Source organism: Euprymna scolopes, chromosome 25, assembly GCF_053919585.1.
Source record: "Euprymna scolopes isolate OS-2025 chromosome 25, ASM5391958v1, whole genome shotgun sequence".
NCBI lineage: Eukaryota > Metazoa > Mollusca > Cephalopoda > Sepiida > Sepiolidae > Euprymna > Euprymna scolopes.
In genome coordinates this window covers 85,352,756-85,368,742 of record NC_136506.1, presented here as the reverse complement: position 1 = coordinate 85,368,742, position 15,987 = coordinate 85,352,756, and the positions used below count along the sequence as shown (strand labels likewise).

The 15,987-nt window shown below is 33.7% G+C and overlaps 1 protein-coding gene across 1 annotated transcript in view; it reads right to left on the bottom strand.

Annotated features, from left to right (window-relative positions):
* LOC145247475 (sodium-dependent glucose transporter 1A-like) overlaps positions 1 to 15,987 on the bottom strand; it is a 39,931-nt gene that overhangs the window by 11,274 nt on the left and 12,670 nt on the right. The window contains exons 2-3 of the mRNA XM_080109273.1: positions 10,891 to 11,148; positions 4,861 to 5,146 (exon numbers count right to left, since the gene is read on the bottom strand). Of these exons, the coding sequence (XP_079965399.1) occupies positions 4,861 to 5,146; positions 10,891 to 11,115 (511 nt within the window). The 5' untranslated portion in view covers positions 11,116 to 11,148. The remainder of the gene's footprint in view (positions 1 to 4,860; positions 5,147 to 10,890; positions 11,149 to 15,987) is intronic.

Genomic DNA, 15,987 nt, shown 5'->3' with positions numbered 1-15,987 from the left:
TAAATAAATTACTCATCTCAAAGGATTCCAATAAAAAAATAAATAAATTACTCATCTCAAAGGATTCCAATAAAAAAATAAATAAATTACTCATCTCAAAGGATTCCAATAAAAAAATAAATAAATTACTCATCTCAAAGGATTCCAATAAAAAAATAAATAAATTACTCATCTCAAAGGATTCCAATAAAAAAATAAATAAATTACTCATCTCAAAGGATTCCAATAAAAAAATAAATAAATTACTCATCTCAAAGGATTCCAATAAAAAAATAAATAAATTACTCATCTCAAAGGATTCCAATAAAAAAATAAATAAATTACTCATCTCAAAGGATTCCAATAAAAAAATAAATAAATTACTCATCTCAAAGGATTCCAATAAAAAAATAAATAAATTACTCATCTCAAAGGATTCCAATAAAAAAATAAATAAATTACTCATCTCAAAGGATTCCAATAAAAAAATAAATAAATTACTCATCTCAAAGGATTCCAATAAAAAAATAAATAAATTACTCATCTCAAAGGATTCCAATAAAAAAATAAATAAATTACTCATCTCAAAGGATTCCAATAAAAAAATAAATAAATACATTAAAAAAAAAATCATTAAATATAGATAAATATAAAATTTTAAATAATAAGTAAAAAACCTGATTATATTTAACACAAGAATGTATGCAATAAATATCTCACTGCTGATGCAATTATCTACCTATATAAGAGTCAGGTACGTCCAAGGATGGAGTACTGTTGCCACATTTGGGCAGGAGCTGCTAGAAAGGACTTATCCTGCCTTGATAGAGTTCAAAATAAACTTTGTAGCCTCATAGGGGATGTCCTTTTCTCTTCCCTGCAACGTCTTTCTCACAGAAGGGATGTTGCGAGTTTGCTTTATCGTTATTTTCATGGCAACTTGAGTTCCTACAGCTATAATCAAAACTGAAACCAAAACTTATGAAGAATTCTTGATGAAATTATTTATAAAAAAAATAGATTACTGAAGTGCCATCAGCTATAATCGAAACCAAAACTTATGAAGAATTCTTGATGAAATTATTTATAAAAAAAATAGATTACTGAAGTGCCATCAGCTATAATCGAAACCAAAACTTATGAAGAATTCTTGATGAAATTATTTATAAAAAAAATAGATTACTGAAGTGCCATCAGCTATAATCGAAACCAAAACTTATGAAGAATTCTTGGTAAAATTATTTTTTTACAAGAAACGGAAATCTATAACAAATAAATGACAGTCACTCGAGTGTAAGCGTGACACACAAAATAAATAACACACACGCTAAGCATATTTCTTGACCGGGCAATGCTGGCAGGCCTACTAGTTTTATATTGATATATATTTTATAATATTATATTTTATGTTTATATTTAACTGGAAGCATCCTTGTCCCAGCATGGGTTAAATTAATTCTGCTAACAGAACATCATGATACTAACCCTTATGTCTACAGGGTAGAATGAGAAAAGTGTCTGCCTAAAGAAATCAACACTACAGCTTTATTTTAAAACTTTTATTGAAAAAAATTTACTCAGGTAACTTGATTATGTAGTAGAGCTGACACCTATTTAATGAAGCTGCCTTCAGCCTCAATCACCGATTTGATACGCGTCCGGAACTGGGAGCATGCCTTTTCCATAAGCGTACGGGAACTTGGCGAATACTCGGTGGATGATGGTGATCAGGCTGGCTTTGGTGTTGTGGGAGGTCATGTTGGTGATGTTCTCGACATATGAACAAACAAAGTAGACCAGCAGGTTCAATTCAGGGGAGGAAAGGGTGGGTCAGTGAGTCCTGCTACCATACCCATGGTCTGCCACCAGCCACCTGATTACACCAGGGATCACCACACTCTTCAGCACATCGAGGTACACCTTGATGTTGATTTTCAAGCCAACTTCGAAGATACGAAGTGGCATGGTGTGGCTATCATTTGAAACCACACCAAAAATCATAACCATGGCCAGAAACTTTGTTGAGCTGTGCTTTCAAGCGTTGAACAGTCTGGATTTTGCATTTTGAGGGTGCTGGCAATGGTCCTATTGTCATAACTTGGATCGGTAGAAAGCAGGAGTTGTACAGCAGTGCATCTCCGATCTCGCTTATTGAACATTGTGTCACTTTCAAACATGATAGAAAGCGTCTGTCGCTCTTGGGATTTATACACAACTAGCCAACTTGTAGATTATCTGCAACAATAAAAGAAAACCGGTTTTCATCAAATGGAAATGGAATCATGTCGTCTTTTCTAGTGCGACAATTTTATTATTCAACCTTGCCGGATCTTTATTCCAACTTTTGATCAACATTTTTTTTTTTTTTTTACATGATTTTAATTGTAGAAAATGTTTAAAATTTGATGTTCCTGAATTTTTGATTATGAAGATTGTATTACTTGGATTCTTTGGGCTACTTTTCTCATCTTGAGTATTATTCTCACAGCGTTTCAGTCGATTGACGGCTTAAGCTTCAGAAGAAACTGAAATTCAGGGAATCTTGTTTAATTGATGTTTAATGAGCATAGATCAAATTCAATACAAATATTTAAATTTTCTAAAGTTGTACCTATATCATGCTCCCTAAAACTCCTTCAAAATATTCCCTAGAAACTGGTAGTGTGAATTATTTATAAATTAATATCTAATACATATTTTTTATTTATCCTCATCTAAAAACAAATGTTATGTTGGTTGGTGGCTTTGTTTCGGGTCATTTAAGGGCAACTCAAATTTTATAAAAGTTGAACAAAAAGTTAAGAACAATTTAAACAAGTTTATATATTTAAATCAATACATTTAACGAATCGATACATTTAACACATTTATATATTTGCCAAATTCATATATTTGACGATCATCTTTAGTTAACTATTACGTGTAATTATATTCATGCAGATATTCTATATGATTTATATTTGCATAAAACGTTATAGTAAGCACAAACCTCTTTATATATATGTATATATATATATATGCGTATATATATATATTTGTTTTAAAAATTTTGCCTACCAAACTCCTCTGTGAGTTTTTGATCTACAGACATGAAACTTAATACATAGGATATTCTAACCCATATGAAACTTTATATTTGGGTTTTAGCCAAGGAAAATTTGCGAAAAAGTGTGAAAATTAAAAAAATGGAATTTGCTAGGTGACGATTGAACGACGCCATTACAAATATGCATGTGTAATGTAATAGGTATTGGTTCATGTTTTAATTTTTAGCCTTGCAGCAAACATGTCTTCATAGCTAAGGTATTAGCGTCAAAGGAAAAAGTAAATCATAAGCTAAACGTTTTGGTTTCAATTCTCGGTGGTGGCGCACGAGTCATTTTTTTTTTTTTAAACTTTAATTCATTACCTATATACTGGGTCAAATATAATAAAATAATAAATACGAAATTTGCATTAATCAAATTTAAGCGTATCATGCCCAGGCAACGCTGGGTGGCCTGCTAGTATACATCTATATGTGTATGAGCATGACTCAGAGGCTAAGGAATGAGAGTGGAAAGTTGTATGTTTTGGTTTTGATTCTAGCTGATGGCACCCAAGTCATATATATATTTTTTTAGTTTTGATCTCACTACCATATATTAGGTTCAATATAATAATCAATTGAGAAACGTCTCTGTAATAATAAATATGTAATCTGCATGAATTATACTAACATATTTAAGCATATCTTACGACCAGCTTACAAGTAGCCTGCTAGTATATATATATATATATATATATATATATATATATATATATATAACTACTTCATTTACTCACATAAAATTAATATACGAAAGTATAGATTTATGCGTAAACTTTAAGTATTTACTTCAAAAGTGCTCAATACGTAGGTAGAGCTAGTTAGTAATTTATAAAATATATATGGCGATTAAGCTACACTGAATATTCGGCGTTTCATCCACTATAGGATTCGTCAGGCTTATGCGTGAATTCTGTGGTTGTTTCTCGTTTTTATATATGTTGAGGATTTTAGTTAGCCAATCAGCTTTCTAGTATCCACCGCGTCCTTTCCTATCAGTCAATGGGCATGCATTTTATCGAACAAAGGATCTGTTTTAGAACTAGGTTAGTGGTTTAAGGCAGACGATTTTCCTCATTTCTGCTCTTTTTTTTATATATATTTAAATATACGTATGTGTACACACATACATGCACACATACATACATATATATATATGTGTGTGTGGTCGTTTATGTATATTCATGTTTATTTAATTCATTTATTTGTTTGTTTTCTATTGTTTTTGTTAGTTTTAAAGCTATTTTGTATCGCTATCCTAGAGTAAGTTTTATTTTGTGAACACAATTGTTTGCTATTTCTCGTCTACAGTTTAATAGATTTTGGGGTTCTTTAAAGTACAGGATAGCAAATTTTTCATGGAGGCATAATTTACATGGGTCGTCTAAATGTCTGCACGTGGTAGCTTGTCTTATTATTTTCCATTCGACTACCGGCGGATGTCCGCTTTCTTTGAGTTCCCAGTATTTATTCGCTAGTGTTGTTTTTATACAGTGTTTTTTTATTTTTGAATGTACTTTTGTGGTCATAGTATCGGTTTTGAAATGTAAGGAAGTCATACCTACGTAATATTTCTTGTTATTCGGGTTTTCTTTCGCAAATATTGTTGCTTGATAAACTACGCTTTTTGTTAGACATTTATTTTGAACTGGGCAAAGTATATATTCCGCATTTCAAAATGATCCTTGTCAAAATTCACACCAACTTAATCACTATTTTACTGGCAGAGGGTCCCTGCTATGTAACACTAAAATTCTAAAATAAAACTGAATAAAAAAGTCCCGTTAACTTACCTGTATCTATAATAGCACAAAAAAAACTTCGGCCAAAATTGAGGAATACAAGAAGGATCAAAGAAGGGGACCATGTCATTGAGATATTGAAAATGGCGCTCCCCACGAGAGAAATGAACATGAGCAGGTGGTTTGTGAAGGACTGCAAGAAAAGTCCAGTGCATACAGCCCCGGTCAAGTAACCTGCAGAACCAGAGGTGATGACGACCGAGCCCTTAGCCAAACTGCTGTTCGTCAAGGAGAGAAGATCCAAAAATGACGGACCAATCTCGGAACTCATCAGACCCTAAAATAAAAACCAAAATTTTATTTCTTTGTTTTCATTTAAAAAAAAAAAGAAAGAAAAAAAGAACACTTTAATATTGTATTTTCAAGTTATCTTCTATCAAGGGCAGTTGTGTGTGTGTGTGTGTGTGTGTGTGTGTGTGTGTGTGTGTGTGTGTGTGTGTGAGCGTGCGTGCGTCTGGGTGTATGTCTGCATGTCCAGTTAAAAATCAAAAATAACAAAACAAACAGCTACAAAATTGATATATTATTTGTTAGAATTGCTCTAAATGAATAATATTCAAAATTTAGAAAAAATATTCACTCGTTGATCCTAAACTGGTACAGATTTCATCAAGAGTGGATCGGTTTTTCAACCATTTTTTGTACTGAAGGGAAGTAACTCATAGTTTTATAAAAAAGTTACTTCCCTTGTATTGACTCATTCCTTGAGTAATCTATATAAAAAAAGTCGTGTGTGTGTGTGTGTGTGTGTGTGTGTGTGTGTGTGTGTGTCCCCAGCAAAGGGAGAGAAAGAGGGGTTGTAAGAGGGAAAGGTAGAAAGATAGAGAGCAGTTTTACTCCAGGCAATGTCAGGTGGCCCAATTAGTCGATTATATGAAGGGCAAATTTCTGTGTTTTTGTATCACTGTGTAAAAAAAAAAATGTCTGTTTTTGTCATGCGCATCGTACAGGCCCAACACGACATCGTTAGAAAGAGGCATTTCTCAGACAAAAAATACTGAAAATTTGGAAAAAAATTGTCCATCATTACGTGTAGCAACTCCTATTTTTATAAAAAAAATTACTTCCTTTATACCGACTCATTCCTTGAGTAATCTATATAAACATAGTTGTGTGTATGTGTGTGTCCACCGAGAATAATGGGCTGAGTAGAGAAGAGAAAGAGGGGTTGGAAGAGGAAATGGTAGAAAGATAAGGAAAGGTAATGAGAGAGCAGTTTTAATAGGAACATGTGACACTTTTACTCCAGGCAACATTGGGTAGCCAAACTAGTCTATTATATAAAGGGCAAATGTCTGTGTGTGCGTGTTTGTATGTCTGCTAAAAAAAAAAAAAAAAAAAAAAAAAAAAAAAATGCCATGCACATCGTACAGGCCCAGCACAGCATCAAAGTACGTTTGATTTTGTTTTTATAAATCTCCTCCTCCAAATGGATAATATGATGTTGCTTACAGTTATATCTCATAGGATTGGCGAATGTGATGTTGGTGCCATAATTGTGAAGATCAACACAATGCAACAGCATTGCACGTACATTGTATTACTTTATATTTCTTTTAGTTCATGTCTGTCTACACATTCCACTTTTTCTCAGAAACTACTGGACCGATCTGGATGGAATTTTGTACAGACCTTTGTTATTAAAAGGTGCAGTGAATTAAATTGTATGGTATTTGCCCACATTTAATTTTATTCTAAAATTATCAGAACTAATCTGTTTTTGACTTGAATTACACCTTCATTGTAGCATTTTCATACCATTTCTCGCCATGCAATGCATGTCCTTAACCCACACTAACTAGGTTTCACTTCCACACATTATTATGCTTCGCACGCATGCCTGATAGACTCTTCCCTTGATCAACAGTAACAAAACTCTGCTTACCAAGGCATGGCTTTTAAAAATTGACTTCCCAACTAACCTATCTCTGGCCAGGTCTTTATTTACTCCTTATCACTTACTTTCATATTTTCATTGGCCTTCCCTAATTTTGTTCCCTCAATTATTCTACTGACCCAACAACTCTCATTTATTATTTCAATGTGACCATACCATCAATATCTCCTGTTCTGCACACATCTCCCTTTCCCGTTCAAATTAAATAATACAATGATTGTTTTTCATTTTATCATTTTTCAACATCTGCTAACCCCAAAACTCTAATCCATTCTCTCAATGTGCCCATACCATCAAAGTCTCCTGTTCTACACACATCTCCCTATGCTGTCCAGATTTAATCTTCCTTTGGGCTCATTACACATCAATTGTATTATTTCTCCTACTAGCTGTACCCGGTTACACATTGCTGTGGCTAAGTTCGTTTAAATAGAGATACAATAAAAAAATAAAAATGTACTGTAAATTTACTGCGTATATATATATATATATATAATTTATTTATCTCATGGAAAGTTGCATTCTGCAATGTTTGTATACGTCTATTATTTCTTTTGGAATTGTTTTAACAAGAAAAGTTTTTTTTTTAACACACACACGCACAGACTATAATAAGAACCATTAGTGACGCATGTTTTTTTTTGTTTATGTTCTCAATACTTGTGGATACACAATATTTTGAGACTTGTTAATGTTTATAGCAAATGCCTAGCGAATTGTGAAGTGCAACACACGCAATACACACACACAAGGCAGTAATGACCTCAACATGAAATGAACTTGAGGCTGTGCGAAGTAATATGTCTCTTAGTGACACCATATTTAATTTTAGTAACTGTTCGTTTATGAAGCGTAGAATTAGATTCCGGAACATGAGAATTATCAAAGCTCAGCCAATCAGAATGGATGGAGTTTGGAAAGGGAGCCATTATTATTTATGAATCGGAAACTGAAGATTAAGTTAGGTTTACATATTTATTAGCCAGTTATGGGCGGTGAAAGCACAGAATCTGTGGAAAGTGTAGAATTTGTTCTGGTGACAACTGGGAGTAGTGATAGGACTAAATATTTAGAGAGAAAATTAGGGACTTCTTCCTTTAAATATGTTGCGATTGTGATGGTGTTGCTTGTAGGATGCAATGTAGCATTTTAATATAACGGCTGAATATGTATAAAACGGTGTTCATAAGCTATATAAGATAGTGGCTATTAGCCAAGACGTATTGAATTTGTATGTGGGATCCGTTGTTGCAAGTCTATAATACTTTGGTCCAGAAGGGAATTTCTGCAGTCATTTTATTATATAGGAGATAATTTATCTCCATGCAATGCATGTCCTCAATCCTTATTTCCAAACATCACCACACTGTATACACATGCTTCATATACTCTTCCCTTGGTTGACAATGGTAGCGCTTTGCTAGTTAGTAATGGTAAAAGTTCTTTAAACATACCTAAGCGCCGATATAAATAAATTTAGGATGATGCAAGGAGAGATAATGACCCTAACCCATTTCCTAACCATTTTTAATGGTTAAGAAATTCATGCATGGGGAGGGGATTTACACTTTCAGGTTGGCTTTCTGTGGTGTCCTAACTACTCAGCACTATGCCATGCAGCATCTCAAAGCACTTTTGTGCAGCTAACAGTTAGCCTGTCATAAGCCACTTGAGAATAAGGGCTAATGAGAGTCAGGTAGAGACAAGACAGTGATGATTTTTTTTTTTAGGGGGCCCAATTCTTATCAAGGCCCAAAGGCCACTCGAAAATAAAGGTTAACAAGTGTGAGACAACACCGTTATGGTCAGCAAGAGTGGAAATTGTGTAAGGTTTGATTATTTAAGAGGACGGCTAAACAAGAACTTATTTACAATACTGAAAACAACCATGTTATAGTCAGTTAGCAAGCAGCTCCATGATATTGTGTTTCAGAGACGAGTGCTTTTCAGAAAGAAACTTTGCTCATGGAATTTTTGTCTAGTTTTAGGCACAGAAAAATTGTAGCCTATTTTTTGATTCTAAAACAATTATTTAAATTTTCATTTATTTGTTGTTTAAAACTTAATTTTCATTTATTTGTTGTTTAAAACTTAATTTTCATTTATTTGTTGTTTAAAACTTAATTTTCATTTATTTGTTGTTTAAAACTTAATTTTCATTTATTTGTTGTTTAAAACTTAATTTTCATTTATTTGTTGTTTAAAACTTAATTTTCATTTATTTGTTGTTTAAAACTGAATTTTCATTTATTTGTTGTTTAAAACTTAATTTTCATTTATTTGTTGTTTAAAACTTAATTTTCATTTATTTGTTGTTTAAAACTTAATTTTCATTTACTTGTTGTTTAAAACTTAATTTTCATTTACTTGTTGTTTAAAACTTATAACGTGGCCTTGCGATTTGAACTTGTTTATTATGGCTCTAACAGTGGATTTGGGAAGGTTTAGCTTCTTTGAAATCTTATCATAGCCCTCCCCATTGGTATGGCATGCTACAACAAGCTTCCTGACGTCTTCGCTGTGTTCCTTAGTTTTAACCATGGCGATTGAAAATTATAATTTAGTCACTTATAATAGTTTAAATAAATCGCTATCTAAAAATTATCTGAAAAAAATTATTCACTGAATTAGCGTTAAACAAGCATAATATGGCTATAAAAAAGTTCAGAAAGCACGTAAACCGGAAATTGATTGATATTATACTGATACTAAAAGAAAAACAAAGCCGTGCCAATAATTTTGAACAAGGGTTTTTTGCAATTATGTTTGTTGTTCCTTTGTTATTTATTTTTTCTAAAATCCGATTGCTGCATCGGAAAGGCCAGTTAAAAATACATAATATACTTTGTTATTTTCTTTAATTTAATCCCTTTTTTAGAATTTATTAGACAAAATTTAACTTTTATTTTACCGTGCCAATAAATATGATCATCACTGCATATTAATATCAAATTAAGTTAATTATGGCACCAAAAGAAATGGTAAAATAGCACAGGAAAAATTGTCACAAGTGAAAAATACAGATGTAAATCTCAGGAGTTTATCCAATCATTATTTGCAATCAATTATGAGAAAAAAATCTGAGGCAAAAATAGAAATATCAACTAAGTTTATTTTCACTTTTGCGATAATGTATGCATATGTTGGATTTGTTTTTATGGTAATATGAAAATAAAAGCAATTCTATTACTAAGTATTTAGAAATTGTTTACCATTGGTAATTTTATCAGAATCCGGAATTTTGAAAAGAATTGGTCATTTTATCAGAATAAGGAATTTAGAAAAGAATTGGTAATTTTATCAGTATAAGGAATTTACAACAGAAGTGGTAATTTTATCAGATTCAGGAATTTACAAAAGAATTGGTAATTGTATCAGAATTGGGCATTTACAAAAGAATTGGTAATTTTATCAGAATTGGCAATTTACAAAAGAATTGGTAATTGTATCAGAATTGGCAATTTACAAAAGAAGTGGTAATTGTATCAGAATTGGCAATTTACAAAAGAAGTGGTAATTGTATCAGAATTGGCAATTTACAAAAGAATTGGTAATTGTATCAGAATTGGCAATTTACAAAAGAATTGGTAATTGTATCAGAATTGGCAATTTACAAAAGAATTGGTAATTGTATCAGAATTGGCAATTTACAAAAGAATTGGTAATTGTATCAGAATTGGCAATTTACAAAAGAATTGGTAATTGTATCAGAATTGGCAATTTACAAAAGAATTGGTAATTGTATCAGAATTGGCAATTTACAAAAGAATTGGTAATTGTATCAGAATTGGCAATTTACAAAAGAATTGGTAATTGTATCAGAATAAGGAATTTACAAAAGAATTGGTAATTGTATCAGAATAAGGAATTTACAAAAGAATTGGTAATTGTATCAGAATTAGGTATTTACAAAAGAATTGGTAATTGTATCAGAATTAGGAATTTAGAAAAGAATCGGTAATTGTATTGGAATTGGAAAAATTTTGGCATTGTCTCATCATTTGTTTAGATCATAGCCAAACCCAAGAATTGAACCAAAGGAGCGGTTGTTTGTATCTTTGAGGACAAGACAGATGGTAAAACTGAAAAACTATTGATATTTCTTGATTGAGTCGGATTCTTACCAAAGCTACGAACGACCAGAATATCCATACGGTGAGGAGCACTCTGGTCTTGTAAGATTGATTCTGTACCACAATTTCAACCTTTACGTCGGAATCATCTTTGGTTTCTTCAGGAACTTCAGAATCACTTCTCGTTCCAAGGAGCTGAGACTCGGACTCTGCCGTATTTTCTCTGCTGACTGACAGAATCTCTGAACGTCGAGGATTCTCATCATTCACGGTCATCTTTGAGCATCACCAAGATCGTGATCTCTTCTCCTGAAAAACAAAAAAGAAAAGGAAAATATTTATTTATATTTTTAATAATGAGTAAACAAATCAAGGCCAAAAACCACTCGAGCATAAGGGTTAATGAGATCAATAGTGTTGCGACCTAGCAGATAGTCACTTTCGATTTCAGCGCTGACATTAGTAGGCAAAGAGAAAATGGTTAAACAATTCAACTCAGGCGAAACTTTGGAGGGAAGGGGCACAGACTACTTATCAGACGAAATCACATAGGAGGTAAATATTTATATGTAGCTCATTCTGCTGAAATCATAATTGAAAAGGAGTGTATTGTATTGTTTATTGTACGTGTGGACATGAAAGTGAGACTAACCTTAGCTCTTGACGTAAGAAGGTTCGTTTGTGTCTGGCATGCAGGGCAGTAATTGATCCGAAGGAAGAAACACTGCCATTACGGTGAGTTGGTCTTATGGGAAATGCGATCTCATAGCTGCGAGAATCGGCGAGAGGTGAACTTGGTCATATGCAAATTGGTTGGCAATCGGTGGCATATAGGTGACGGTGGGAGACCACTTGGCAGATTTGGTGTAGCAAACTATTGAGTGCTAAGATTAGTGGAGTTTTGCGGCGATTGTTTCTGTAACGAACTAACAAATTTGTGAGGGGTGGGTTTTCTTTCTTCTTTTTTATGAACTTTGAGGTGTTGTTGTCTTCACTGGAAATTGTGTCCTTTTTACTGAGAACTGAGGCTTTTCATATCTAATATAAAGTGATTCCATCGAACTGTTCAGCACGTAATGTGCATTTCAATAATTCTTTAAAAAAGCGCAAAAAGTGTTTTTAATAATTCTTTAAAAAAGATAAAACTAATTTCAACAATTCTTAATTAAAATAAGACAAAAAATTTGCAGCAGAAACAAATGAAACTTTTTTCTTTTAACGAATCGATGCCTCTCCCCTATGCTATTTGGCCACATACTGAACAATCAGGGGTACGGCACATTGATCCTTCCTATCCCCTAAGGAAATCGACCAGCATCCGGTTTGAAGAAGAACAACTCATCCTTACTGAGAGAGACACCAAACAGAACAGACCTCCCTTTTCTTCTCTCTCTCTCCACCTCGGTGATTTCTAACGGTATCGACGATTCCACTGGGAATAACTACCGCGATAGCACCAGATAGCCGGAGTCCAGCTTTTGACAAGGAACATATCACGTTCTCCTTAATAAACTTTTTCTGTGTTACATTTTATGAAGTTGTGTTCGTCATTGCAGAAGCTTGTATTGAATTATTTCTTTTATTATTAGGTTGTGCACTAAAAGCATTTTAAACCCTAAAATTTTTTCAATAAAAAAAAAAAAGAAAAAAAAAAAGAATGATCAGAAAAACGTAATAAAAAAAAAAAAGAGTACATGTACAGGGAAGATATAAGCGTAAGAGAAAAAAATGAAGAAACTAATGTCTTATCACCACTTCCGGTAGCAGCCATGCCGGAAGTTAGGAAGTACCTTAGCTGACTATAACCCATTAACTAGATCTGTATTATTTATTTTTATTTATGCTTTTAGTTGAAGGATTATGTGGATTATTTCTGTCTACTGTTCTCAGTTTTTATCTTTATACTAGTCTACCCATTGGCCCTTAAAGGGTAAGATGAAAAATGTTCAAAATAAAAACTGATTTTGAGATTATATCGTCTTTTATTGTCTTGAGAAAACATTTTTTTTTCAGTAATGAGTGAAAAAAATAAAACTCAAGAAGCCTCCAGAGCACTACTGCAAACACTTATCAAAATTAAGGAGGCCCTACTAAAACCAAGTTTCTACTTCCCCCCCCCCTCTCTCCTTGAAGATAAACTATTGGTACTTGATAGGTGTGGACCCTGCGCAAACGTTTGCTTTCTATGAACGGCTCCCTTACCGGACATGCGCAGAAGGTTTTCAGTGGTCTATTTAGCCATGAAAAACTTTTTCAGGCAAAAAAAAAAAAAAAAAAGGCCAAAGAAAATGCCAAATTGATTTTAAACTCCAAATTGTTACACATACCAAAAAACAAATCAAAAAAAAAAAAAACAATATTTATTTCATGTACCATTGTGATAGATGAAGCAACACATTGTCTAAAGCGCACGAAAAAAGTTAAAGAAATTTAGTTCAGATATAAGTCCGATATAAGTTAGCTGTTGCTTCCAATTTGTACTTGAAGTAATTCAATGGCTAAATAGACCACTGAAAACCTTCTGCGCATGTCCGGTAAGGGTCCACACTCCTCATTAAGTGCCAAAATATTTTCTAAGGTCAAAAAAAAAAAAAAAAAAAAAAAAATCGTTACAATTCACAGGAGCGCTACTTAAAACACTAAACATGGTTATAAATCTGATTATATTTATATATTGTATATTTATATTTAAATCAGTTTTTTTTTTTTGTAACTCAACAGGGTTAAATTACATTTATTTGTAAGGAAAACACGTTAATATAAGTTAAAACAAAAAAATACTGTTACCCTTGTGTATGCTTTGAATAGCAGCAGTGACTTAATATCGGACTTAAGACATGAAATAGTAAAGCAGACCGGAAGTCACAAACCACAGGGACAATTTAAACACTCAAACAAGCAAGCTGATCTGAGTCTAATAATTATATAGATTCACAACTTTCCGGCCGATGTAAACTCCGGCCAACTTCAGGTGTATCTTTTCTTTTAGGGTTATTCCTTGATAAAGTTGGGTTAATTAGAACCAGAGGTAGGATACAGAATTCTGATATTCTGCCGTTTGAGGTCAAGTTTCCCCTTTTGTTGGGAAAATATCATTATTTATCAAAACTGGCAATTAAGGAAGCGCATCTTAACTGTTGCCACACGGGGGTTAATTCAACCTTCAGTAAGTTAAGGCTGTCTGGAGTTTGGATCCCTCAGGGGAGACAAGCCGTAAAAGCCTTCGTGCGTACTTGCACTGTATGTAAAAAAAATAAATGCTCTGCCTTGTAAGGCACCTGCAGGGCCGATATTGCCTGCTCATAGGGTGAACTTTGTTCGCCCATTCAAACAAATCGGTGTGGATTTCACCGGCCAATTTTCTGTTACGGTTGAAGGGGTAGAAGTTACTCTTTACATGCATGAGCTTGTGTGCAATTCACTTAGAATTATTGCCGGATAGGAGCACCCGCTCGTTTATGCTGGCCTTTGTAAGGTTTATCAACTTATTTTGTATCCCTACGCATGTATATTCCGATAACGCAAAATCTTTTGTTTCGTCCGAAATATTGCTATCGAACGTGCTCGAATCGGACGAGTTGAAGGACCAATTTAAATCCATACACATTGTCCATTGAACAATTCCCCTTTACTCTGCCTGACAGGGGGAAGCCTGGGAGAGACTTATTAAAACAGTCAAACAATGTTTGAGGAAACTGTTGGGCAGAAGAAAGTTGGATTATTTTGAATTTCTGACTGCACTTTCTGATGTGCAAAAGGCAATAAATGACAGACCCCTCACTTATATTGTTTCTGCCGACAAAGACTTTAGTATTTTAACTCCGAATCATTTTCTTCAAACGGGATATCAACCTCATTTGCTTATCAATAAGTATGATGCTGAATTATGTCCTGACCCCCCAAATAGGACTGCCTTATTACATTCCCTCGAAATGAGGAATAAATTTGTTGAAAAATTCAATCGTATCTGGCATAATGATTACCTCTTGTCATTAAGAGAAGTTGATGCCAAAATTGGGAGCAATTGTGCTCCCAAGTTATCTGTTGGAGAGATAGTACTTATTAAGACTCCCAACAAAACCAGACAATTCTGGAGTCTTGGTAAAATAATCAAATTAATTACTGGAAATGACAATAATGTTCGTTCCACGGTTGTTCTTAAGGATGGGTGCAAACAGGTCCATTCCTTAAAAAACTTGTGCCCTTGGAAATTAAGGGTAATGATGATATTGCATCAACTGAGTTTATAGAAGAAGGAGGTCCCTTTTTCTGTCCAACCTGTTCTGTTCCGAATGATGGAACATCACCAATGGTGTGCTGCGATTCTTGTGACAGCTGGTACCATTTTAGCTGCGTATAAATTGATCATCAAGATACATTAGGGGAGTGGTTTTGTCCTAATTGTAAGTGTAACATCCCTTCTTGAGGAGGTGGCTAGGACTCTAGATTCTTGGCACGTGTCGTCTTGGAGGTCATTACATAACCTGGTATGCTGGAAGCGAATATCGAAGCAGCAGGCAGGAAGAAAGACAAACGCTTGTAGTCTATCTACAGAAGCTTAATTCTCACAAAATTATGTACAAATGTTTTTACAATTCTCATTCAGATTTTGTAAGTTCTTTTCAAAGTCTCAACTCTCTTCACAGACAGCGACCGACGAATGGATGAGGTGGGGAGGGGTCACGTCTCTTCTCTACTCTGATCTGAAAATCTGTTCAGCTCAACTATTCTCAAACTTCTCATTAATTTTCGCACGACAGTCGTATTTATAGTAAGGTAAGTGGATGGGGTAGTGCTTCTCCATAGCCAATAAGATTTCGCCACGAATCTCCACGAAATCCTAAGCCCCAGAGTTTTGCATGGGTACAATTCCCACACTGAATCGAAGTATAATTTTCAAGGACAGATGTCAATTCTGACCTCCGACCCTGGGGTTCATCTAAGGCCAGACAAGGTTCTAAGTGAAATTTCCTGTTGTCAACTCTTTAGCCATAAAAATACATTTCTCTGATTTTCAAACAATATCTATTTTGACCTGAAATAAAATATATATATTTATCTTCTCTATCTTAAATCTTCGGGGTATCTGGCGTCACCCGGGAATAAAAAACTACCTCAGCGTAGTTCTAACGCTTCTCAATGGAAGAT